Genomic DNA, 27,085 nt, shown 5'->3' with positions numbered 1-27,085 from the left:
TTTTTGTTGCATTCAGGAATAGTCCATAGGACTCACGCCCTGTTCTTACAGACACCAACTTTTGTTGCACTGCATCAATGGTTGCAGAAAAGAGCGTTTCATCAGCAGCATATCTGAGGTCGATGAAGAGGTGTCCATCAATGGAGAGCCTAGCTCCTTCCACTTTGTCAAAACCTTCCAAGGCATGTCTCATAACGAATTCTGCATATATGTTAAAGAGGTTTGGGTACAAAATACACTCTTGTTTCATACCCTGCCCAGTGGAAAACCACTCACTGTCACCTACTGCTGTTTACACCATGGTCTGTTGTTGGTGGCAGTGACTTGCAATGAGTTCAATGAGAAGCTTTGGAATCTCCATGTCTACGGGTACTGGAACAATTTTTATAGTGGGGGTGCTGATGATGGAAACCACATATTTGGTGTTTGTTATTACTACTTCAAGCCAGGGGGTGCGGGAGCACCCCCAGCACCTCTGGTTCTAGCACCACTGCCCATGTCCGCCAGTATCCTCCAAAGACACTCATGTCAGTCGGTATCAAATGCTTTCCGAGTAGTCAATGAAGCACATGATCAATGGATGAATGTGTACTCTACATTTTTCAGTGCAGTACCAATGTACTGTATCAATTATAATTTTCCTGTGCTCACCTTCAAGGTGCTGTGCAATCATGCTCCACCAACAGCTTGGATCTCATTACTTGTCCTATTCTCCCATAGCCTCCTTTACTCCACTGATAATTGCCCCAAAACAGCCCTTTGTTCTCTCTCGCTCTCTCCTCTCTCTCTGTTCCTTTTACCTTGCAGCCCGATTGGTAGATCTGGAAGGGGGTACATAGTAAGATCTGGTAGATCTGGAAGGGGGTACATAGTAAGAAAAGTTGGGGAACCTTTCAACTAGATCATGATGGTCCCTTCTGGCCTTTAAGTCTATGAGTCTATTTAGCCAGCCAGCACTCCTCACTGTGGTATCTGAGGTTTCTGCTGTGAGCCTTTTCCTCCTAAGTCCAGAGGCCCTGGGATGTTTGGGTCTCCAAGTAAGCTCCCCAGCCCTTCAGGCTAGCATTGGTTGTGAGGGTTAAAGTATATGGAAGGCAGCTTGGGATGCCTTTGCAGACATTGTAATGGATTGACCACCGTTGTAAGAAGTTGAACATCTGTGCTGGAACCCGTACTTGATCTTTCATGTGTATCAGGGCGTGGTCCCAAACCTTTAGTATGAAAGCTTGAAGGCTTCTGCTGTGTGATTGTGCCATGGAGTCATCCCTACGCATGACACCAGGACTCCTAGCAGTTGGAGGCATAGTCCTATGGTAGACCTCCAGAAAATAAATTCCTGGATGGCACCAGAGAATTCTTCTTGGCATTGACGATGAAGCCATGTGCCTGAGGAAATTTAACATCTGAGACATGGCCCTGTGTGCAGCTGATCAAAATGGAGCTCTGAACAGGATGTCATCCAGGAAGGGGCACAGGAAAATTCCCTGCTACCGCCGTCTGATTATCACTGTCAACATCTTTGGAAAAACCCTCGGGCCCGAGGACAGGTCGAACATGAGTATTCAGTACTGATAACATTTCCTGCTGGAGGCGAACCTCAGAAGTCTCCGACAGCACAGTCTGATGGGGATAGGGAGATATGCGTTTGCTACATCTACTGAAGTCAAGAAGTTCCCTGAGGACAGCAATGACACTGTAGAAGTCAGGGTATCTATCCAAAACCTCATTTTCATATTCTACTGAGCCTTTTGAAGTTAAGAATGGCTCTGATACCCCCTGTGTACTTCTGTACTATGAAGATGGAGTAGAACCCGTAGAACAAGGTCAGCTCCCAGACTACTGCACTGGGCGGCACAGCATGGGAAGGAGGTGACCAGTCCTCTGTGGAGAAAGAAGTGGTTCGGTACTATTTAGAAAAGCTGGACGAGCACAAGTCCATGGGGCCAGATGCGCTGCATCCGAGAGTGCTAAAGGAGTTGGCGGATGTGATTGCAGAGCCATTGGCCATTATCTTTGAAAACTCATGGCGATTGGGGGAGGTCCCGGACAACTGGAAAATGGCTAATGTAGTGCCCATCTTTAAAAAAGGGAAGGAGGAGGATCCTGGGAACTACAGGCCAGTCAGCCTCACCTCAGTCCCTGGAAAAATCATGGAGCAGGTCCTCAAGGAATCAATTCTGAAGCACTTAGAGGAGAGGATCAGGAACAGTCAGCATGAATTCACCAAGGGCAAGTCATGCCTGACTATTCTAACTGCCTTCTATGACAAGATAACTGGCTCTGTGGATGAGGGGAAAGCAGAGGACGTGTTGTTCCTTGACTTTAGCAAAGCTATTGACACAGTCTCCTACAGTATTCTTGCCAGCAAGTTAAAGACATATGGGCTGGATGAATGGACGATAAGGTGGATAGAAAGCTGGCTAGATCGTTGGGCTCAACGGGTAGTGATCAATGACTCCATGTCTAGTTGGCAGCCAGTATCCAGTGCAGTGCCCCAAGGGTCGGTCCTGGGGCCGGTTTTGTTCAATATCTTCATAAATGATCTGGATGATGGTGTGGATTGCACCCTCAGCAAGTTTGCAGATGACACTAAACTGGGAGGAGTGGAGATACGCTGGAGGGTAGGCATAGGATACAGAGGGCCCTAGACAAATTGGAGGATTGGGCCAAAAGAAATCTGATGAGGTTCAACAAGGACAAGTGCAGAGTCCTGCACTTAGGATGGAAGAATCCAATGCACTGCTATAGACTAGGGACCGAATGGCTAGGCAGCAGTTCTTCAGAAAAGGACCTAGGGGTTACAATGGATGAGAAGCTGGATATGAGTCAACAGTGTGCCCTTGTTGCCAAGGAGGCTAACGACATTTTGGGCTGTATAAGTAGAGGCATTGCCAGCAGATGGAGGGACGTGATCGGTCCCCTCTATTTGACATTGATGAGGCCTCATCTGGAGTACTGTGTCCAGTTTTGGGCCCCACACTACAAGAAGGATGTAAAAAAATTGGAAAGCGTCCAGCAGAGGGCAACAAAAATGATTAGGGGACTGGAACACATGATTTATGAGGAGAGGCTGAAGGAACTGGGATTGTTTAGTCTGCAGAAGAGAAGAATGAGGGGGGATTTGATAGCTGCTTTCAACTACCTTAAAGGGGGTTCCAAAGAGGATGGCTCTAGACTGTTCTCAGTGGTAGCAGATGGCAGAACAAGGAGTAATAGTCTCAAATTGCAGTGGGGAAGGTTTAGGTTGGATATTAGAAAAAACGTTTTCACTACGAGGGTGGTGAAACACTGGAATGCGTTACCTAGGGAGGTGGTGGAATCTCCTTCCTTTGAGGTTTTTAAAGTCAGGAATCGTATCTGCCTTGGTGGGTAGGGGACCCCACGTGCCTGTCTGACTCAGAGCCCCAAGAGCTAGCAGAGTAAAAGATGGAAGCTGGGTGCAGGCTGGGCACAACTTGCCATCTGCCGAACCTGGGAAGGCTGCCTCACACATAGAGCAGCACTTGGATTTGACCCGGTGCTTTCTTGGCTGCTCTGCCAAGGCTGTAAGGGGCAGAGGAGCCAGTAGGGAGATGCTGCAGCAGGCTCAGGCAGGGATAAACCCCCATAGGGTTAACCATCTCAGGGGGCAGGAGGAATGCTGAGGGGGGAGAACACTGCTCCCCATTGCCAAGAAAACTGGGCAGAAAAGTTAAAATAGTAGGAGGAAGGGCAGGAGCAAAGGAAGCCACCACTGTCTGCTGCTGTGGAGGCACAATCTGTCAGCAAGCAGGTGCTGAGACACAAAACCTGATCCGCCTCTGTGAGCTTCAGGGAGAGGCGAGCAGCTCAGACGTCCAGAACTGGGGCGGGAGACGCTGGGGTGCAGAAAGTCATCATCTCTCCCTGTCGTTCTGATCATGTCACTCCCCTCTTTGAATCCTTTCACTGGTTCCACATCTTCTATTGCTTCGGATTTAACTATGCCTTTCTATTTACCCGGACTCACCTCACTTCACATTGTGCCCTGATGCTCTGCCAATATGCCCACTCAACTGCCCGGTTGGCAGCTCCTCACACAAACACGTGCATGCCTACTTTCATGCTGACCCCGCAGGCCTGGTGTGACCTTTGTGCAAGGCCTCTCTCTTCTCCATTTTGGGGCCTCCTTTGAAGACCCTCTCTGCCATGCTGCTTATAGTGAACTGAGCTGACCCGTATATTACATGAGAAGAAAGGAAAGAAGTATGTTGTTGTCCTACTCTCCCTCATCTCTGTCTCCTTGGCGATCTCTCTGTCTTCATCTGTGAGCACATGGGGAGGGTCTGCTCCTTCTTATCCATGTGGACTGCACAAGTACCCTAGGGGGTGTTACCATGAACACACACTGAGTAACTGGAACAACATATGCACACATTTTATTTGGATTGTTTTAATTAATTTAATTAACTTAGCGCTGGAGACAGGTGACTGACAGCCCCAGAGCCCAAGCCCTCTCTTCATCCCCTGATCAGGAAGAGCAGAGCTGTTTGCAGTGCAGCTTACTGGCTCCATCCATCCATAGTACCTGAACAATGAGCTGGGGGCTCCCCTGCTAGCTCAATACTCATGGCCAGTTCAGTCTTTTATTTCCCCTAATTTTAACCCAAAGCTCACTTTTATAGGGCCTCTAAAAGGCAAAATCTCATGAGGAGCTGAGTGTAACCCCCCATGGACGGCCCTTTTTAGACAGACTACTGCTTAGCCTCCTGTGCCACCGCCAGGAAATTCCCAGAAGCAGCCAGTATAGACTGCTGAAGTGACTGGGTCAGAGTCACCGCTCAGTAGGAGAGAAATCGCTGCAGAGAAGGTGAGCTTCTCTCGCCAGGTTGGGCAGGAAACAGTACATAATATTTCTCAATAGATGCCTGTGGAAAATTAACAGTGAGCTGCACTTTGAAGTTTTTGCCAGAGAGGATGTGGCAGGCAGGCAGACTGACTGTACAACGGAGACATTGTTACTGCGTTAAAAAAAAATAATAATCAGACAATAACCCAGTCTAAATTCTGCATTTGTCTAATTTCCTGGGGAAACAGAAATACACAGCAGAGTGAATCCAATTTGACAAGTTAAGTGAGTGGATATTCAGAGCAGAAAAGAGGGGGAAAACACTAACAGTCTTCATCAAAGAACATTAAGCCCTTTCAAAGACATTAAAGAATGAAGCCTCACAACCCCTGTCTGACGTAGGTAAGCATTATCACCCTCATTTTACAGACAAGGAAATTGAAGTTCAGAGGGGAAAGTGACTTCCCAAGGTCACAGTGTGTCTTGGGCAGAATCCAAGATTCCCAATTCCTAGTTATCTGTTCTAACCACTAGAGTGCACTGTCTCTAGAATATGCATGTGCAGGAACTGCTCAGTGAAAACACAGGTGGTATTGAAGGAAAGCCTGCCTTGGCACTGTCAGCCACCAGCACATGAGGACATTATTCAGTCTCAGCCCCGGAGGAGAAGATGGAGGAAGTGTCAGGTATCACAGCACTCAAATCATGAATGACACTCCTGTGTATGTGTGTACGCATGCACACATGTGTACTTGGGCATCCACCTGCTTTGATGATAAGAAGCCTACTGAAAACTGTAAATTCCCAGCTGTTTATAATGGCATCCACTCACAGAATGACTGGGCATGTCACTAATGCAAGGAAAATGCAGACTTCATTCCAGCTCCGAGCTCTGACAGAAAATTACAGCACTTCAGAGTATGGAAACACGCAATGAATTTACAGCCATCAGATATTAATAATCTATTTTAAAAGCTAATAACCTGAGGTTACTTCTTACAGAAGCGCTCATGGCATGCAGACACCATCTGTTGAGTGGCAGGTTTGGTACGCAGCATTGTGTTCCAGCTAGAGCTATCCCACGCTCTTACTGGAAAGGGAAACCGTTAGCTCTCCAAGACAAAGTAATTCTCATCTGACAAATCCAGCCAGCTATTTACAACAAACAGACATACACTGAGACGTGCAGAGCTGGTTTCCAAATATGTCACAGCTCTTCTCTTATTTTTCTGTACCCGTCCTCCCTTCTGGATCTCTCATTTTCCTTTTCCTCTTGCACTTTACTTCCTGCCTTCTACCAGGTTGACTCCTATTCCTAGAAGAGTCTTCCTGAATTCATCCACCAAGCGCCTTCTCTCACCACATGCAAATCTACCTCTTGCAACAATCCTGCCTCCATTGTTTTCAGCATTAGTAACTCAGACTCTCCCCTCGCCAGAACCACTGCCCTGTGTCTTGTCTTGTCTGGACTGGAAGCTCTTTGAGCAAAGAACATGCCTTGCTTATATTCTGTAAAGCATAGTGTACATTTATGGTGCTCAGAAGAGGCCTTATCATTTCTGAATGTGTCTGAGCAAGAATGTTTTGTCTCCTACCACGAAATGTAGCACACAGCTCTTCACCCTCCATCCCACCATTACTCATCGGGGCGGGTCTGGGCACTATGAGTCTTGAGAATACACCCAAACGTCAGCTCATTGGTTAAAAAGGGGGGGATGGGAGAATTCTTGTGACAGAGAAGTGGAGGCTGTGCTACGGCTCTTGCAGAGGTTCCGACACTTTGGACTGATCTAATTTTTTGAAATTAGGAATAAAACCAAAACCCAACCCCGCCCCCCCAAACAAAAAAAAAACAAACAAAAAACAAACACTTACCCGTAATGGCTGGGGGCTTTCACATCTGCCATGGGTGTTTTGAGGCACTTCCCCAGGGGAGCCCAGTAGGATTGTGCAATGATGTCCCCTACATAGGTTTGAAACTCTTGCCCCTTGTGGCTCCAAAGATCAAAGTGCCCCCGCTCCCCACATTTTAAAGTAAATGCTCAAGAGACAGAAATTTTCCAGTTTTCAGAGACTTGGGTCCAAGTCCTGCCCCACCACATTTTCCCTTTTCTTTCCTTAAGGGGCAAGCGCACCACAGGCTTCTGGTTTCAACCAAGCAGGGTTCATATCTGCGCACCAGCTGTCTCACATGCCACCCTGAAACACCTGGGGCCTGGTTTTCACAGGTGCTATGTTTCCACAATTTCAAAGCTGTGCAGCTCTGCAGCTCTGAAAATCAGGGGTCCAGCCCTCAACAGCTGGAGGCACCCCAAATTAATGACACTGATCATTTTGGCCTAATTGGAAAGCTACCATGATGCTCTGTTGAGCTCTCTGGTCGCAGGAACTGCTCCCTTCCCTTGTGAAGTGCCCCACATTAGTGAGAGTTAGGGAAGCCACTTCATTTAATCTTTGAAAAGCAAAATATTACAATAGGAATTCTTCAAGCTGTAATTGCAGAGAGTGTATGCACGACAAACACATTAACATTTAACACTATAAGCGCTTCAGAGACATGCAGAACCTCACCACAAAGCTGTGCGGAGAAGTGGTGTGTATGAGAGACTGAGCAGGTTTGCAGAGGAAGGAATGAGAATTAGCAACATTCTCTCTCATGCAGATATTAATCCCCCCCGCCGCAATAAAATTTCTCTGTCTTATGCTGATGTCAGCCACGTCAGAGTCCTCCTTAGCTGATACATGGCTCATAATGTGCTCAAGCCTATGTCTCTGGAAAAAATTACTTTAAAAATAAAAAGAAAAGGAGGACTTGTGGCACCTTAGAGACTAACCAATTTATTTGAGCATAAGCTTTCGTAAGCTACAGCTCACTTCATCGGATGCATATGTATATGTGTATGCATCCGATGAAGTGAGCTGTAGCTCACGAAAGCTTATGCTCAAATAAATTGGTTAGTCTCTAAAGTGCCACAAGTACTCCTTTTCTTTTTGCGAATACAGACTAACACGGCTGTTACTCTGAAACCTTTAAAAATAAAACAGGTGAATTCCTTGAGCTCATCTAAGTAGCAAAGGAAACCTAGTGAATTGGGTTCCGTTTGGAGTTGCACATTGCGAAACTTTGTGTGTTTAAAGAAGAGAGTTTCTCTGGGGTAGTGAAACATTTGCACTGTTGTGCCAGGGATTTGCCATGAGGAGTGTCAGCTAGTGTCTGGAACTGCAGTTTCCACAGCCTGTCATAGAAAGGGGATGAGATCATCAAGGAGAAGCCAACCACAGATTCCAGGTTGTCCACCAAGGTGAGAAATCACAGGGGAAAAAGCAGTTGAAGGCAGCTAACATGCTCCAAAAAAGATTTTTTTAAAATGTATCCATTAATTAGTAGTGATGTTGAAGTCTGAGAAAACAGCCCCAAGGCTTCTACATTTCCCCTAGACCAAAGGTTCTCAAACTGTGGTCTGTGGACCCCCAGTAGTCTGCGAGCTCCATTCAGGTGGTCCGCGGATAGTTCCCTCTAAGGTGTGGGCCTGGGCGGCTGCATACACGAGAACTAAGGGCCACCCCCCAATTAGTGGAGCCACGCAGGCATGGCTCCACTAATTAGGTGCCTGGACCCTGGAGAAGACGCACATGTAAGGTGAGGTGGTGACCTTGGGGGGAATAGGAGGTAGGTGGGAGGGGGCAGTGGGGTGAGAAGGGGGGTGGGGGAATTTGGGATGTGCAGGGCTGCGGCAGCCAGAGAAAGAGGTGACTTTCCCCAGCTCCAGGGCTGCAGCTGCCGGGGAGAGACCCCCCCTCCTTCCCAGCCTCAGCTCTGTGGCTGCTGTGGCAAGAAAGAGAGCCCCCTCCTTCCCAGCCTCAGCTTGGGGGCTGCCGCAGCGGGGAAGAGAGGGCACGTCCATCGCATTCGAATGGTAAGATTACTGATTTTAAAATATGAGTTGTGTGCTTTTATTTGTAGAACAAAAACCCATTAATTATTAAGTTTTTTTTATATAGTGCTTTTGTCCAAAGTGCTTTACAATAGTTAGCTAATGGTACAAACAACATTTGGAAAGATCACTAAGTGATCCGCTGAGACCCTCAGCAATTTTCAAGTGGTCCACAAAAAATAAAGTTTGAGAACCACTGCCCTAGACTGAAGGGAAACTTTCTCTGACCAAGCAGATGTGTGAGCCACTTTAATTACAATCCCATCTACAAGTTTGCAGCATGGGGTCTGGAAAACAGCACTGCAAGGCAGAGTAACTTGCAGTTCAACCCTGGGAATTTCTGGGGAGCAACAAGTTTGAATCTCATCTAGTCCTCTAATGATTTGCATTGTACTAGAAAGACAAGGCAGTGGGTTTTGAATTCTTTCAATAAGACATTTAGTCTGTTCAAGGGAGTGGGATGGTGTTTTTAGATTGAAATCATAACCTTGATTCAAAGGACTTCAGGGTTGATGACACTACAGCCATCAGTGGTGAAGTTTTAGTAAAGAGGCTGGATGAAGGAATTAGAACAAGAAGAAGAGTGATCCTAGCAAGGGCCTGAATGCTGCTCTGACTCCCCCCAAATCAACCACAACAAGTCTCTAATGCAAAATGAACCCAGACAACATTGCCCTTACAACCAAAGATGTGCAAAAATGAAATGTGATGAGGGTAATTCTTCTTTCACTTATACCAGTGTAAATCAGAAGCAATTCATCTGAAGTCAATGAAATTACACTGGTGTAAAACCAGAGTAATGAGAAAATGAGACTAGAATCTGGTTAAACTGGTGGAGTTACACACATGTGCTGGTGTAAATCTGGAGTAACTACAGTGGAGTTTTACTGTTTTAAAAGAGGTGTGAATGAGAGGAGAATTCAGCCCATGATCTTCTCTTACAAAGAAAAATAAAGTTTTACCATTAACAACAACAGACGAGCCAGCCCATTTGTGTCTGCTTTCTTGAGAACGCACTTCTGCCTTCCCCTTTTATAAAGTACCAGTTGTATGTGATAGTCTTGTAGAAGCATAAGTGAAAGCTATCAGTGACTAACCAGTTTAGATCTTAGCATTACCTTCCCCACTGCAATCAACTGGTGCAATGAACAAATAGATGCAGTATTGTGAAAGCGCAGAGGGGTTGGCCATGAAACAGTAGAACATATATTGACTGTAACTACTCCCCAGAATATTAGATTTCATCTTGGAAACACTAATGCATAGTAAGCAGGCCAGGTTTCTCCTACCATGACAGACTCCCTTCTTTCAAACCTAGTCAATATCAATGTACAATTTCATGATATAAGATTTCAAAATGGGGACAACACCTGTGAAATACTGAGGTGTATTGATGAAGATGATACAGAATCACTGAGGAATCATGACACTGCTCCCAAACTAGCATTGATCCACTAGACCTTTAAAGATCATTTTCATTGTTCCAAATCACTTCAGTGTCTTTCAGTCAAACACCATGCGGGTGTTTTTATTATCTCTGCAAGAAGTATCAGCTGTGGCATGGCCTTTTCATGCAAAGGCCACTTGAGAGACACTGTATTAAGAGAGCTAAATACACACAGTGGCAGTCTCTGAGCTCAGAAAAATGAATGACACCAGTTGTTGTACAGTAAGGCCCTTCATAGGACAGGTTTGTGTATGCTGGGTGAAAGTTTGGTGCAGTTGCAGATTCATGGCTGTATATAAATTCTTAAAAAGAATGGGGAGTACTCGTGACACCTTAGAGACTAACAAATGTATTAATAAATTTATTTAATAAATTTGTTAGTCTCTAAGGTGCCACAAGGATTCCTCGTTCTTTTTGCTGATACAGATTAACACGGCTACCACTCTGAAACCTATAAATTCTTAAGAATTTTCAGCATTAAGAGTGAAATCCAGCAGCTGAAACTACTGGCCAAATGGGTTTCAGTTTTGGGGTTTGTTCTCTGAAGTGGAATTAGTTCTGGTTTGAAAGTTCTGATTGACAGCTCTGGGGACAAGTCCTTTGTTCAGCTCCAGGTAAAGTACAGGCAGAACCAGACAAGTTTCACTCATACTCCCAAATAGACCTGAACCCTGACATGGTGAAAAGCATAGGCTAAGATTTCAAAGAAGCCTAAGGAAGTTAGATGCCTAAATCCCAATAAAATTCAATGGGAGTTGGGCGCTTTGCTCCCATAGGTTCATTTAAAAATCACTGTCATAGCCCAGACTCTTGTGGCTCACTTAGTTCTTATCTTGTCTTCTGAGGCAGCCAACAGGGGTCCAATTAACGGCCTTGTGGTGATATGAAGAGCTACTTATTAGGGGATGGGCCCGAGACCCAAAACATTTCACACAGTCCACTTTTTGGTCACCACCATGCTGCTGTGATCCAGAGGGGAACATTTCTGTCCCTTAACTTTGGATTTTGAATACAGTCATGAATGAAACCTTCAGGGCAATGTTCAGCATCAACAAAACTTGGGTTCTGAATCAGAACTTCTCTGAAGTTCAAGAGCATTTGGATCTGGAGCTCCAGTTTGGGACCATCTCTGTTAAAAAGTCCCCTGGAGGTAAAATGCAACAAAACCAGCCATCAGCCTCTCAGAACTGCCAGAGAGACATTGTAAAGTATGGCTACAACACTACATGTTTTAAAGTGAGTGACATTGGGGCAAGTCAGACTGTCAAACGTGGGGTCTGTAGACTCTCACAGATTCACTGTAAGGTTTGTTTAGTTCATCACTCTTGTACTTTAAGATTGGCTAATGGGTAATGGAAATTTTGAGGTATAGCTCTTATTCCCCTGTTCACTAGCCAAGCAATAAGATTCTAGTTAGCAGGCTGGGCAGCAGCTGGGAGGCAGCATTGTAAATGATGTAGTTGTGGGAAGAAGTTGAATGGTGAAGCCAAAGAGTAATAGCAGTATGGAGGGAGGCGAGTGCTGACAGCAGCAGTGAGAATGAGAGAGGAGTCTGAAGAAAGAAAGAACCAGAGAGAGACAAAGAGAGAGCTGGAGTGAGAGAGATGCAACAAGCTCAGCTTTTGTGGGAGCAGCATCTTGAATTGCTTTGCAGTGACTCTCTCCGGTTGACCCACAAGAAGCATTAAAAAGCTCCCAAAAGATCTGCGACCAACCATGGTTGGTTAGTAGGATGGGTCTGGCCAATACTATAGGACCAGGGTGAGGCAAAGAGATGAAGGGGAAAATAAGGGAAAGAGGGTATTGTCCCTTTGAAAAAAACACAGTGAGATAACTTCTTTGGGGGAGTGGATAACCAAATTCTGAAAAATAATCCCAGCAGACTGAGTGTGAAACCACTTATATAGTACTGAAGTCCCTGTGGAACCCTCTGAAGGCTGGTCACTTCACTGGTAGAAAGTGTCCTGAGAAGAGTCACTTTGCCAAGCAAGAATGTAAAGTGTGTTAGGGGCTAATTTGTTCCATATCAACAGCTGCACTGGTATGATAAGACAATGACCACTGAGTGTTCCCATAGTATCTCCAGTGAACCACTTTCCCCGTGCTGACAATCAGAGCTCTGAGCAGAGCCTTTACTCTATAATTTGGAGGTAATATTTTAGCACCCATTTCTGATGTGCTGCATCACTGATTATGCTTGGGAGTAAGCAGCTGTCATCTTCTCTTCTATATACAGAAGTATGGCTTTTTTGGGTCAATTGTACTGCTGTTTTGAAATAAAATGTAAGGTTATTTCAGGATGAGTAATACATTCATTGATGTTATGTTACACAGAGCATGTTAAAAAGAGTTACTTTGTTTTGTTTTTTAAAGAGTGTAAAGTTTTAAAAAATGTGGTTACGAGACTGGATTTCGCTCAGTATTGGGGAACATAGGTCTTTCAATTAAGCCCTGAGTGGGAAACCTACAGTTCATTTCCCTACTGTTTAGAGCAGAATTCTCTTAAAATGGGTCACTCTGGGAGAGAGACTCCTGTGCTGATCTGTGTAAAGTAGGATGAATTTCAGCCACATCAGATTGTCCTTCTGCTTGATCACAGATGACAAGGTATCTAACTCCCAGAATATAAGTTTCCCTTTGAGATTCCTAGTTCCAAGAGGAACCAGCAATGGAGGTGCTTCATGTGTTTAAAGATAATAACATTCAAGATCATTTGTCCATGAGAAATTCATTCGCTACACAGAAGTAACACCACCATGCCTCAACAAGAGTATTTGCACAGTGTCTTCCACGTGTGGCTTTGCTCCCGTCCCCTAGCCTGCCTTCTAAATCCTGGGAACTCACTCATTCTGAAGGGTGCTAATTAAGAAACACTGAGTTGCTAGCCACAGAGTTCAAGATGAGATGTTATTATTTGTTTGCTCTTCTATACCTCTCTGCATGGATCTACCTCTCAATGCCATTGCCTACATCTATGCAAGCTGAGTTGACTTGTAAATTTGATGGCATACATTTAAGCAAGAGAGGGATTGCTTGAACTGAACCTAATGGTAAACTTTCATTAAGCCCTCTTTTGGTTTACATATTTTGATCCGCATCCCTGACACAACAAAGTCTTTTCCAACCAGACAAAACCAAGAGGACTCACCATCTCCCAGCAGGACTGACCTATCCTGCTACAAGCTTCTGAAGGTTTTTTTGCCCCTTTGAAATACATAGGACGTAGGATTCTTAATTGTATCCCGTTGATGTACTACTTGTTAACTGATTTTTATTTTTCAAAACATAATCAGAAATATTAAGCGAGTGCAAGAGAGTGTAATGAATTACCATGAAGTAAGAACAGATTATAGAGCAAATTTAGAGCTTTTGGTTGGAACTACGCTGGTAGCTAAATCAGAGAGTTGGGAGTGAGCCCAAACAAGCATATATAAAGCAATCCTACTGTTGAGCATTTGACTTGTGTAAAAACAATTGGTCAATTGGCCAGTCAAATATTACGAAATAATGTAAAAAATGGTCAAATATTTTAAAGCATTAATTTATTAGTACAGTAACAACAGTAACAAAAAAGAGCAAGACATTATGGTCGGCAGTAGGCTTAGCATTGGATTCTTATGCCTAATTACAAAAAATAAGTTACTTAACCAAGGTACTTTAACTCAGAAAAATACAAAACAATGAAGTTCTAAAAAAATTAAAGAATGACACCATCCAAAAGGTAGGCTGCTGCCTATATCAGGACATTCTTGGAATATTTGACAATATTTCATGATGGCCAAATAATAAATAAGTGATCAACTGACATTATTTGACTAGTCAATTGACCAGTTTGCTAAGCCTATGCAATCTATCCTTTCAACTCCCCAGCAAAAAAAATCCCAGCATCAGAAAAGATCATTCCAATTCCTTCATCATACAGGTAAAACAACTAACAAGAACTTTATTTTGATCTGAAGACTCTGAAAAGAACTAGGAAATATGGTATCATCTCCACTGCAATCCATCATCTCCTCCAACAGAGACAGCTGCAGGAAATATCTGCACTCTTCAGCTGTCTCAACTGAACCACCTGCAGAGCAGTGCTAAAGAAGTGCTTGCTAACTTGAAGACCAACTCAGGAAAGAAACTGAATCCAGCCTGAATTATGTATAAATCTCAAGGGTGTTTGGTTTAAGGTGGCTGTAGAAAAATAAAAGGGAACTGCTCATGTCGATCTATACCTGGCCATCCCCTGCTGATATCCACCAGACACCTTTACTGACTTGACTTTGTTTTTACTGATAGCTCTTATGCAACAAGCTGTAATAAAAGTCTGAAAACAAAATGAGATACTTACCCGCCTTCAAAGATCTTGATCCTGGCTGGCTCCCCTCTTTTGGAAATGGGAGCCTCTTCTTCTGATTTGCCTCTTTTATCCTCTTCCTTCTCAGCTCTAGTTAAATCTTTTCGACCTTCATTGGAAAGGAGTGAAGGCAAATGAACCTATCTCCCCAAAAGAGCAAAACAATCATTTGTTACATTTCAAATGGCTCTAACAAACACACAGACCATATACACTGGGTTCCCTCAGATAGAGAAGTTTCAGAGTAGTAGCCGTGTTAGTCTGTAGAGAAGGCAACCTACCACATGTGGTACTGACTATGATGATTGTACCTAGTATCTATGACTTACATTTTCAAATATGCTCTCAAATTCTGGATCTTGTCCTCTGTTTGATATGTCTTATTTAGACTGAACTTTTAAGGGTGGGGAATGTGTTAAAGTACCATGTAAATTAACAACAATTTACATATTTTATTGTAAAAACAATAATTATTAACAAATATTTAAGAATTACATCCCTCTTGTAACGTGGGTCTATACAGTTATCTTCATTTCACAAATCTGAAAACTGAGGCATAGACAGATGAAGTGTCTTGTCTAGGGTCACTCAGTGAGTCAGTGGCAGTCGGGAATAGAAATCAGGAGACCTCTAAACTTTGTATGAACCGATGGATACTGAAAGCTCTTGGGTGACTTCCTTTCAAGAAGAACAAAGCTAGCCAAGGGCTCGGCACCCTCACCGCCACAAATATAATGCCAACAAAACCTGTTTCTCCTTCTCCCCCGAGAGATTCTAAAAGTGAAGTTTTCTCTTCTTCCCACTGCTAAGCATGAGGCCCTTTGCTTTGTCATACACCCAAGCATAAAGACAGTCACACAGTGACATGCCATTTAGCGGGACTGTAAATCCTTATGTTTACACCATGCAGATTTAAACCTTAGTTCTGTGCTCTGTGACTCAATCTGTTCTAAGAAGAGCAAGACTCTGCATCTGGACCTCGTTATGCTACTTCAAGGAGCTCTGCATGACATTACATTTTGGTGACATGACAAAGTTATGAGTTAACAAAACATTTTCTTTCACATTATCCACAAAGGTTTGAAAGAGCAAGGCAAGTTAGCTTTCACCTGAACTACATTTACTCTGTGTACACAGCAGCACAGAGTGACTTCATTTTGTGGATATTGCCATTTCATGCTCAATGTATCATCCATAGCATTAAACTGTGTCCCAGATGACCAACAGTTTACTTCTTGGGGGAAGGTTGGGGGTGGCTTGTGAGAAGTTTCACTATGGTATGTTATTGCAAACTACCATCGGATTACTAGACAGAGGAAGGAAAATCTACCACAGAGAAGTGATATAACACTTGGCAAATCACTTAGGCCAAAGTTTTCAAAATTGTCCACTAATTTTGTGAGTCCAGCTTGAGACACTCAGCCTACATCTACACAGCAAAAAAATCCCCACAGCACTGAGTTTCAGAGCCTCGGTCAACTGACTTGGGCTTCTAGGGCCCATGCTGTGGGGCTAAAAATAGCAATGTACATATTCGGGCTTGGGCTGGTGCCTAGGTTCTGAAAGCCGAGGGTCTCAGAGCCCAGGATCCAGCCCAAGCCCAAATGTCTACATTACTATTTTCAGCCCAAGAGCACGGGCTGTAGGAGCCCAAGTCAGTTAACCCATGCTCTGGGACTCACAGCTGCGGGGATTTTTTTGCTGTGTAGACGTACACTTAGGGTGCTGAGAACCTAATGAAGTCAGTGGGAACACAGATGATCAGCACCTTTGAAAATCAAACCTTAGATGTCATGATTTGAACATCCAAAGTTAATGAAACTTTTCTGCAAGTTTTCACCTTAACTTTTTCTATGCCCCAGTTTCACCATTTGTAAAAGAACAGTAATAATATATGCCATCACAAATGTAGCGTTAGGCTTAATATATCAATGTTTTTGAAAGGGCAAGATATAAATGGACAGATGGAAGGCCCTAGACAGATGTAAAATAAATTATACAGTTGCTATTTTACTATTATTGCATATCATTTAGAAAGTGTGCATGCTCACTAAGCAGTTTAGCTAGTCATGAAGCTATTTGCAGAGCAGTCTACTCTTGCTTCAAACTTCACCAGCTTGGTAAATCTCCCTGAGACTGAAAAATCAAGCCAAGTCTGAACACCGTAAGCAATGTACTACAGCTTACTAGTAACTGACTGTATGTCCCATTGTATTAAAGACTATGGTTTATATTAACTTTTCTATTGTATTACCTGACAATGTATAGTTATATAAAGAGGATTTTTAAGGAAAATAATTACAAAGGTGCAGACTGAAGCCTGAACTTTCAGCCCCTTGACTGAGGCAATTGGAACCCAGCTATTGTTGACCACAACTTCCTGGGTAGCCAGGAAACTGTCCCTGGGAATCTTTCTCAATAACATGTAAATGAGCAGGCTTTAGAATTTCACTCCTACTGAACATTTGATTAAAAATCACTTTTTTTCCTCCATTGAATTAAATACGATTTGTGCTAATACTATCCCATTTAAGCAGAGGTTACTAATATAAACTAAGGCAAGCCATTTTCTCAGAAGACACATCAATAAAGCAGCCATCCCAATTTAGTGTGTCCCAGCTGAACACAGTAAACTTAAAAACATATTTTACACATACACAGCACCTTTCATCATGACACATTTTACAAATATATACATACACCACCAGGACATGGTAGCGGCTTTGGAGTGGGATACATATATAAGAGAGAGCACAACAGTGCAGGGAGGTGAATTTTGTAGATACACCAGGGCAAATCCCCTACTCTTGCAAAATGCATCATGACCACTTTAATATCCACCGGGGCTTTCTTTTTAAGGTTTTGGCAAAAAGATCTTTAATCCATTTGGGGGAAACCGCATGTAATGAAATATCTCTGTCTTGAGGATTGAGAGTTGTGTCATCCCTGTCTAGATTTTAACCTATGATTACAGGGAAACCAGATATTTTAAACCTGATGTGTAGGTCATCTTTCCCAGCACAGCCTAAAAGCACTACTCTGTGTATGTGAGAACCCACAGCCCATGTCAAAGTCAACCGGAGGGTGGGTGGCTCAGCATTTCTCAGAATGAGGCCCATAGTTGGTAATATACATTAAGACTCTTTGGGAACAAAGATGCAGTATAAGGGTAAAGTATTTGTTATTGTTATTATAACACACATAGTGAGTGTCTCCTGGTTCCTTGAAATCATGTCTTGGGGGTTTCTGCAGGATATTGATGGAACTGCTGAAAAGAAATATGGTAACTCTGGTGTGTAATTTAAGACATATTTATAAGCAGCAATTGCAGCTGACATTACAATAAATTCAATCTTCAGAGTTCATTTTGCGATTCAGAGATAAAACAAACAATCCGGCAATACAAATTGGGTTGAAATGACTACCAAATTGCAAAAATTTCAGAGCAATTCTGTTTGCTAATCTGTATAATAATGACCTGGATTAGGGATTTGTATAGTTCGGTATTAACTGAAAATAGTATGTGCTATGCTCTGGAATCCTCCTTCCCCTCCCCGCCACCAAAATGAGAGGGAAAGCACCATGTGGTAACCAATAGCTTCTCCCAGACCCAGAGGCCCACATGGCGTCCCACTGACTTGAGTGGAGCTCTGCACAGTCACCGGGCTCTGCCCCTGTGAAGCAGCTTGCATGACTGTGGCATGGTGGGTTAAGAATATAAAACAGGTTTGTCTTACTTTTAACTCTTTTCAGGGTTTAGGGTCAATTTTACAGAAGTATTTAGGCCCTTAAAGATGCAGATAGGCACCTAGTGGCATATAAGGACCAGAGTGAATCATAGAATCATAGAATATCAGGGTTGGAAGGGACCCCTGAAGGTCATCTAGTCCAACCCCCTGCTCGAAGCAGGACCAATTCCCAGTTAAATCATCCCAGCCAAGGCTTTGTCAAGCCTGACCTTAAAAACCTCTAAGGAAGGAGATTCTACCACCTCCCTAGGTAACGCATTCCAGTGTTTCACCACCCTCTTAGTGAAAAAGTTTTTCCTAATATCCAATCTAAACCTCCCCCACTGCAACTTGAGACCATTACTCCTCGTTCTGTCATCTGCTACCATTGAGAACAGTCTAGAGCCATCCTCTTTGGAACCCCCTTTCAGGTAGTTGAAAGCAGCTATCAAATCCCCCCTCATTCTTCTCTTCTGCAGGCTAAACAATCCCAGCTCCCTCAGCCTCTCCTCATAAGTCATGTGTTCTAGACCCCTAATCATTTTTGTTGCCCTTCGCTGGACTCTCTCCAATTTATCCACATCCTTCTTGTAGTGTGGGGCCCAAAACTGGACACAGTACTCCAGATGAGGCCTCACCAATGTCGAATAGAGGGGAACGATCACGTCCCTCGATCTGCTCGCTATGCCCCTACTTATACATCCCAAAATGCCATTGGCCTTCTTGGCAACAAGGGCACACTGCTGACTCAAATCCAGCTTCTCGTCCACTGTCACCCCTAGGTCCTTTTCCGCAGAACTGCTGCCTAGCCATTCGGTCCCTAGTCTGTAGCGGTGCATTGGGTTCTTCCGTCCTAAGTGCAGGACCCTGCACTTATCCTTATTGAACCTCATCAGATTTCTTTTGGCCCAATCCTCCAATTTGTCTAGGTCCTTCTGTATCCTATCCCTCCCCTCCAGCGTATCTACCACTCCTCCCAGTTTAGTATCATCCGCAAATTTGCTGAGAGTTAAGTGCCTAACTCCAATTGATTTTTCAATGGGAGTTAAGTGCCCAAGATGTTTAGGTGCTTTAGTAAATCCTATTACGTGCCTATCTGCATCTTTAGGGTCCTAAATATCTTTGTAAATCTGGCCCTGAGTACTTTTGAGTGTTCAGATACCATGGTGATGACTGTGGGATAGGTAGGTAGACTTACAGATGGAATCCCATTACCTAAAACATCCGTACCTATACACGAGTTTGTTTTTTATTAACATTTCACAAAATAAAAAAAAATGATAACTTTTATAATCTTTTTTTAAACATTGAAATATCAAGGCATCAAGGCAAATATAAGTGTCATCTTTTGTGCTTAATACTGGTAGTTCAACGTAAGGAGGCGATCACATACTGCTCTGCTGATTGCCAGACAAGTAGACACAGAATTTTATAATATCGTGCCATAAAGCAGCTTTGCCAATGTCTTTTGGCTAAGAGCGTGTTTTGCGTTGTTACGCACTCCCACTGTCCCACGGAGGGTAAGCATTCACCAGGATGAGAAAGAGATGCACAAGGAGCCCCTACTAAATTAAGACCTCTCCTCCCTCCATTTCTGCCCCCCCGCCCACATAGATAGGAGGAAAGCCAACACTTTTCTTACCTCTGTCATTTTTGGCTTCCTGGAGCTGGACGGCACAAGCCTGCCTGTCTCTGGACGTGGAGCAGTAGCCATGGTATAGATTTCTTTGCACACCTTCTGCTTGGATCTCAGGAGTGAGAGGGCTGCTTTAGTAGATATACCTGGGAGGTTGGGATTATACAAGCTAATGCACCAGCTGGCATACACTGAGGACCTTCCGTCGACTTGCTGGATGTGATTTGGCTTTATGTAGTTTAAATAGCACCAACTGACATTAGTAGTTGTGTGGAGACTGGGGAACTGAAGTACCTTCTTCAGATCTGTACCTTCTCGAGACTTCATTGCACTTTGCGTGACGTCGAAATGAGGCGCTGGGCTCGGAGGATTTGGTAGGGGGTGTTCTGCTAGCTCTTTGGAGTCTTCCTTCTTTACTGTTTGCAAAGGTGTCTTGCTTCGGAACTGCTTGCCAGCTTGTGGTGTGTATTCCTCCAGTGCCTCAAAGCTCGAAGCACCTGAATGTGGCAAGGCTGGTGGCATAATACTTGGGATTTCCTTTGGCTCAGACTGCTTTGAGGACAAACTAGGTGGAGTTTCAACCTCAAGTCGGCCTTGGCTCTCTGGCAGAAAGTGAGATATATCCTGCTTTTTCCCCTCCTCTATTGCACTGGACGGCTTCACCACTTCCAACTTTTCTTCCACTTCAGAGACTTCCTCCTCTTTCACTCTTTTCTGCTGCTGTGTTTCCATCGTCAGCTCCAAGCTACCAGCTGGAGAGAGCATCCGCTTGCTTCCACCAACTGTTGATGAGCCTCCTTCCAATCCCAGGACACTTTCTGATGGGGAGGTGAGTGGCATATAGCCCTTCCTTTCTGGTAATGGCAATGGCACTCTGAGATATGGAGTCTGGAAGATGCTTCTTTGATCCTCTGTGATCATCTGTGCCAAATCGAAGCCTATTCCATGAACGTCAGAGCTGCACACCAGGGCACCTTTGGGTTGGCGATCATCAAACTTTGGAAGGACAATAGAAGATGGACTACACTGGGACTGAGTGACTAGGATTTGAGAAAGAGTAGTATACATTGCACTCCCATAGGTTGGCATGTTAGTCTGAATGCGAACGGGGACTACAAGTGATACCATAGGAGCCGGACATGTAGGAACCATCAGCTGAGATGTGGAGACTGAGGCTGAAGGGCTGGTTGTGCTGGTCAAAGGATGTAACCTGCTGTCAGAGCTGTACTCTGTGCATGGAGAAAGGCTGGAGGCTCCTGCTGGTGGAGAGACACTGGATTTGATCTGTGGTAAATGGCCACCAACCTCACTCGGCAACTGGAGAGCAAACGGAGACTGTAGAGGTAGAAAAAATGCAGAAGGGAGCGGTGAGGAGCCTGGGTAATGGACAGGTAAGAATGAAGCGTGCTGCCTGTATGGTACTTCTGCTGGATGTGACATTAATGGAGGGACAACGTGAAGCTGGCCTGGGTGGAGAAGAGCCTGCTGAAGAGGAAGTGGTGGTGTCTGAAATATAGAGGGAGGAATCTGTGGCATAGGAAATTGAGCAGAGAGGATGTCGGACACAGTATGAGTGGAGAAGAGCTCTGCAGACTGTCCTGGCTGCGGCAGAAGGTGCTGGAAAGGGAAGAGAGATACTTGTGGGGACATACGCTGTTTTTCATGCAGTGCTAGTTGTGGCATCGGATGATGAAACACCTGCAGAGCCTCAGAGTATGGCTGGCTGTACACAGGCTGAGGGCTATCTTTTGGCTGACTCTTATCACCATGTGGGGATGAGGACAATGAAGATGTAGGCTGATGGGGCAAACTGGTGGCAGGAGATTTACTGGAAGAAGGCAATAGTTCTTCTGTCTCTTGCCTTCCTTTTGGGGCTGAGTCTGGCTCATGCTCTGGATGACTGGTAAGAGATGCTTGCCTAACCAGAAAGCACTTCCTCCTCTCCTGTGGAGCCGAGGAAACTGAAGGGCCAGGTATTGAAGCAGAAGAGGATGACAAGCTTCCATAGTCAAATGATTTACTACGGGGCTCCGACATCTGAGAAGGATGAGACACATTAGGGGTCTGCTCAGAAGCAGATCTTCGCATTTCCCTGGAATGATGATGGTGGCTTGGTACCATTAACATATGTGAGCCAATGCCAAGGGGTTTAGTATGGGATTCAGAGGGCTGGCTGACAGCCTCGGATTTACTGTATTCTTCACGATCAAATGAAATGGAATGGCTGGAGCCATGGGATATACTACTTTCCTGACTTGGACTTCTCGTCAGGGAGACGGACTCAAAACTGGACTCTCCAGAAGACTGAGCCATTTCTGCCAGCCGCAGCCTTTTCTTTTTTGGCGGGAGTTTCTCGGCAGGAAGTTGGGAGAGAGTTTGGCTTCTCTGAGGCCACTGAAATTCCTCAGTTTTTTCTGGCTCTTTAGGAGGTGGCTCAGGCTCGGTTTCAGGTCTATCAGGCTCTTCAGTGACAAGAATCTCAGGGACCTGGATGTTGGGTTGGCGTACCAGCTTTGGCTGCAGGGAATGAGGTGGCCTATTGTGCTGCATTGCTGGCTGAGATGAGTACTGGGTTAAAGGTTTTTCTTCTGCTTCCAAGCCACTCAGCTGTTCTATAGAATCAGACTTCTCGAAGGAACTTGTATGCTGGATGACAGAGATCTCTTTTGAAGTTTTTCTTCTCTCTTTGCTTTCTGTACTAGAAACTGGCTTTGTAGTTCTGGAGAGAAAGCCAGCACTAATTTCAGTGAGCGGGATGGCTTTACCTGTATCAGCTGGTGACTTAATGGACTCACGGGGTAAGTTCAAAGCAACATCCGATGATGCTGGGTTAGCAAACTGACTTACTGGCCTCATGCTGGATGAGGGAGTTTCAGGCAACTCAAAAGCTGGAGGGTCCTCATCGTCACCAAGGCTCTTTTCTTTTCGTCTTTTTCTGAGTGGAGTAAGCTCTAAACTGGTCCCCAGCTTGTAATGCATCATCTGCGGCCATGTATCAGGATCCACAAGACTTTTCTCAGCTTCTGAAGAGGTATGGGAACTGGAAGAATGAGGCTTTGAGATCTGAAGTTCTGAACAGTAATATTTCTTATGCGCTTCATAATTATCCCTTTTCTTGTAGCGAGCACCACAGATATTACACTCATAAATGAACCCTTTAACTTTCGGACCCTTCCTTGACTTTCTCGTCAGATCACTTTCCTTGATTTCTTGTTCCTCGGCAGGTTTGGAAACGGTTTCTTTGCTTACTGAGCTAACCTCCTCTGAACCATATTCCATTCCCAAAGGTAGCTCAATAGCTGGTTGTCGTTTTAGCATTCGAGGATGTGAAGAAAACACTTGACTGCGGCTTACGACATCAGATTCCATGATGTGGTCATCAAATGAATAACTACCTCTAAAGGTCTGAGGGGAGCTTATAGTGCAGGCAGCAGAAGGCATTGAATGGCTTCTTAGGAGAGGCACTGTCTCTGTGGCACTGTGGGATTGCTGAAGGGATAACAATGATTGTTCAGGCTTAATTTTTTCACCATGAGATGTCAATGATTTTGATGCATTCAACTGGCTACTGGAACCAGACTTGCTGTCAAACTGAAATGGTTCTCTATATGCACCAGACTTTGGAGATTCAATGCTGCTACGTCTAGATAAAGAACTTCTTCTAGGCTTCACACTATCTATTTCACTGGTATCTACAACAGCTTCATTAATTGTAATTAGCTTAGTGATGTGTTCAATAACCTGTGTTCTGGGCACAGACAATGGTACCATGCTAGGCTTATCTTCAGTGGACACGTGTGGAAACCCCTGGGTTGTGGTCGCAGCTAACATTGCTGTCCTTTGCCCAATTCTCCCACATTTCCCAAAAATAATTTCTGCATAAGATTTTGCATTTGTATTTGGTGGGCTGATTTGTTGTTCTGCACTTTCTGATCGCGAGAAGTAGCCTGACTCTGTACTTCCTTTACTGCCAGGGCTAAGGAACGCCTGCTCATCTATCACCTTCTTCCTTTCACTTAATCGGAGTGCAAGCTTCTGTTTTATAGTATGTGTATCTTCTGATTTGTGGCTCAAAGCATGATCAGATGAGGGCTCCACAAACTGCATGTTGTCCTCAAGAGACTGAGACATACTGGAATGGGATAATGAACACCGGTCGTGGCTGGAACCTTGGCTTCCTAGACTATGCAAACTACTAGATAACAGGGTGTGCTTTCGCCGGGGTGATAGTTCTACTGAATGACTTGACATTGCACCTGTCTCCTCTTCTGAATCTGTGCTTTCTCCTTCAGTAGGTTCTTCAAATTCCTCCCCACCGATCCTTTCCATTTCCAAACTGGAAGGATACATCTCTGCTCCAATTCCTGAGGCCAGCCCCGCTTTTATTCTATGAGCATGAGACTTCCTATGTTTATACAAATTGCTTTTAGTCTTAAAAGAAAAGCCACATGGAATGCAAGGGTACGGCCGCTCACCTGTGTGTGATCTGATATGTTTCTGGAGAACACTTGGCTTTGCACAAGGCCTACTGCAGTACTGACAAATGTATTTGCCTGGCTTCTGCGGTTTCTTCTCCTTCTTGTGCACTTCCTCAGTTTGTTTTAAGGAAACTTGGGAAGGTCGAGGGATATAGACTTTTTGAACGGATGGCATGTCCTCTCCAGGAAGGATTGGTGAATGGGAAGGTATGAGCTGGCTGTGATGAGAATGAAGCCCAGGTGACGAAAAAGAGCCAGAAGGACCCGGTCTTACTGGATCGACTAGCTGCCATGTGGGCCCTTCAAGGATCTGCTCTGGTTTTCCAGGAGACATAAATGCTGGTGACAGTGAATGCTGCTGAAGCTGTGAAACGTGGGGAGCGTGCTCCAAAGAGGAATGCTTGGGTTGCTTCTGACTTCCAATTTTCTCCTGAGATTCCTCTCTTGGAATTGGCAAGGAGCCAGAAAAGTGCTGCAGCGATCTGATATCAAGAAGAGGGGTTGCTTGTGAAGACGTAGAGCTGCCCTGATACGTAGAGGCAGATGAAATACTGGAGTGGAAAGCCTCTCCTTTGGTAAGCCTCTTTCTGGGACTTTCCTCAGCCTTTTTTGTGCTTTTCTGGCTTTGTTCAGGATCCATGACCTTAACAGGGTCTTTGAATGCTATTTTGGGCAGGTTTTGGCAGGCTTCATTTATGAATAATAAAGGTCTCCTCTGTAGATTCCCTGCTTTGCCTGCATTTGCTATGAAGCTGGAGCTACCAAGAGATGGTTGTTGATATAAGATTTTACTAAAGTATCACTAGTTGCTATTTGATTCAAAAAAATGTTTCAGGGTCAATAAAGTTCACATTGGTAATGCATGACAAACTACTTCAAAGAGAGAAAACTGTCCAAAACTTTTAGTCCAAATGTTTTCCTTGTGAACTTGGTTAAGGCTTTAAATCTTGCCATTTTATTTCAGTTGACAGTGGCAAGCCTTCAAAGTCAAGAAGCAACCCACAATGTGTCTCTTGTTTGTTATGCAAACCTTTGAAAACTTGAGACTTTAGTGCTCATCACATAATCATCGTTTTCCTTTACAAGGAAAATAACACTGAATGGTGTGTGTTCCCCGTGTCTTCCTGCTCTTCCACTTTTGAGTTCAAAGGCCTCGAAAAAGTATTCCCCACATTTCTGTAATCACATTAACCAAGACACAAATTACTGCAGCATTCATATTTCACCAATGAAATACTGTTATATTTTTATAGAGGATAACAAACATTCTATACAAAAGAAAATTCATAATAGTTCAACTAATTCTTACCATTTTTAACATTTTGAGTGACAATGCAAACCTAAATATTACTGCTGTGAAAACTCAGGGATCTACTCTCTCTTCAATACATGCGTACCCAGGCACTGTAACAGTAACTGAAGCTAGAGGGATACAAACAACTTGAAATCTAGTCACAGTATTTTTTAAAAAAATGAGTTAAAAGTCATTTCAGATCTTACACCTGCTTGACTTCTCCCACAACCCCTGCCAATTTTTATAGTTTTATAATCACATTTTCCTACCTAATTTAATGGACTATCCAAGAAAACCATGGAACTAAGTACATACAAAGTGTTACCAAATGCACCAAGTAAATACACTGAAAAACAGAGAACAATCTCTCTCCTTCTAAGTCTCTTAATGTTGCAATAATCTTAGGTGTCACTAGTAATAGCAGTACATAAAAAAAATCATACAGAATATGGTTTTCTTAAATTGCTTGTGTCCCTTTAAGTAAACTCCCTGAGTTTATCATTTTTTTCTAATAGATAATGACATGGAGACTTATTTTAGTGCTGCTCCTGTCAGATGCCCATATCTCAAATATGGGGTTGCTCACATTGGCACTGTGTGCGTAAATGCTAGGTTTATGGGCCTACCATTTTAACAACCCAGTGTGGGCTTGGGATGTCCTGTTTACATGACCACATTTGAAAACAGAATCCTTGACTGGTATACCACATTCTCAGATCAGTATACATTATCATAACTGTCATTCAACATCATCTTTGAGAACTACAGTGAGATTAAAATTCAGAACAGTAGGACACCTCACTTGTTTTTTTGTCATTACTCTAGGCACCTAAACAATATAATTGCCATGCTTTTCATATTCCTAGACATCTCTCATATCAATCAGACTCCAATATTTAGCTTGCTCTGTTGCTGACGGGCCATTGCCACTGCTCTCAGCCTCTCCAGTCCTCTTATAACCTGGCTGTAATTCACAATGTATTGATTTCCAAGGCATGGACTTATCTGCCAGGTGTGGGGGCACGTGGCAACAGTGAACGGCAACTCCCAGAAAGAATCTTTGGAATTTCAGCACCCTGCAATGGATACCTGTACATGTCAGTATAAGAGAGGAACTTAGCTTTGTGAGCTTTCAGCATGTTAAAGGACTTAAAGGAATAATACAGCTGTTTTGGAGCATGTCTCTGAGACTCTCTCCAGTCACTGGAGTTAATTGCATTAATGGTATTATATCACTTTTTTTAAATCGTATGCATAGAGGTTACAGTTCTCTCCCATCTGCAATATCCTTATCTAGAGCATATTCTGAATATGGGGGCTGCAATTTTCAAACCTGAGTGCCTAAATTTAGTCACCAAAATAAAAAGTCTAATTTTCATTTCAAAGATGCTGAGCACCCATAACTCCAACTGAAG

General features: G+C 43.9%; 1 protein-coding gene across 4 annotated transcripts in view; it reads right to left on the bottom strand.

Annotated features, from left to right (window-relative positions):
- Nucleotides 1–27,085, bottom strand: part of HIVEP3 (HIVEP zinc finger 3) — a 414,712-nt gene that overhangs the window by 73,440 nt on the left and 314,187 nt on the right. For all 4 annotated transcript variants that reach the window (XM_048826161.2, XM_048826159.2, XM_048826162.2 and 1 more), the window contains 2 exons: nucleotides 19,905–25,552; nucleotides 14,529–14,674 (listed from right to left, as the gene is read on the bottom strand). In XM_048826161.2, coding sequence (XP_048682118.2) covers nucleotides 14,529–14,674; nucleotides 19,905–25,016 — 5,258 coding nt within the window. In that variant the 5' untranslated portion in view covers nucleotides 25,017–25,552. The remainder of the gene's footprint in view (nucleotides 1–14,528; nucleotides 14,675–19,904; nucleotides 25,553–27,085) is intronic.

Source organism: Caretta caretta, chromosome 19, assembly GCF_965140235.1.
Source record: "Caretta caretta isolate rCarCar2 chromosome 19, rCarCar1.hap1, whole genome shotgun sequence".
NCBI lineage: Eukaryota > Metazoa > Chordata > Testudines > Cheloniidae > Caretta > Caretta caretta.
This window is presented reverse-complemented; position numbering and strand designations above follow the sequence as displayed.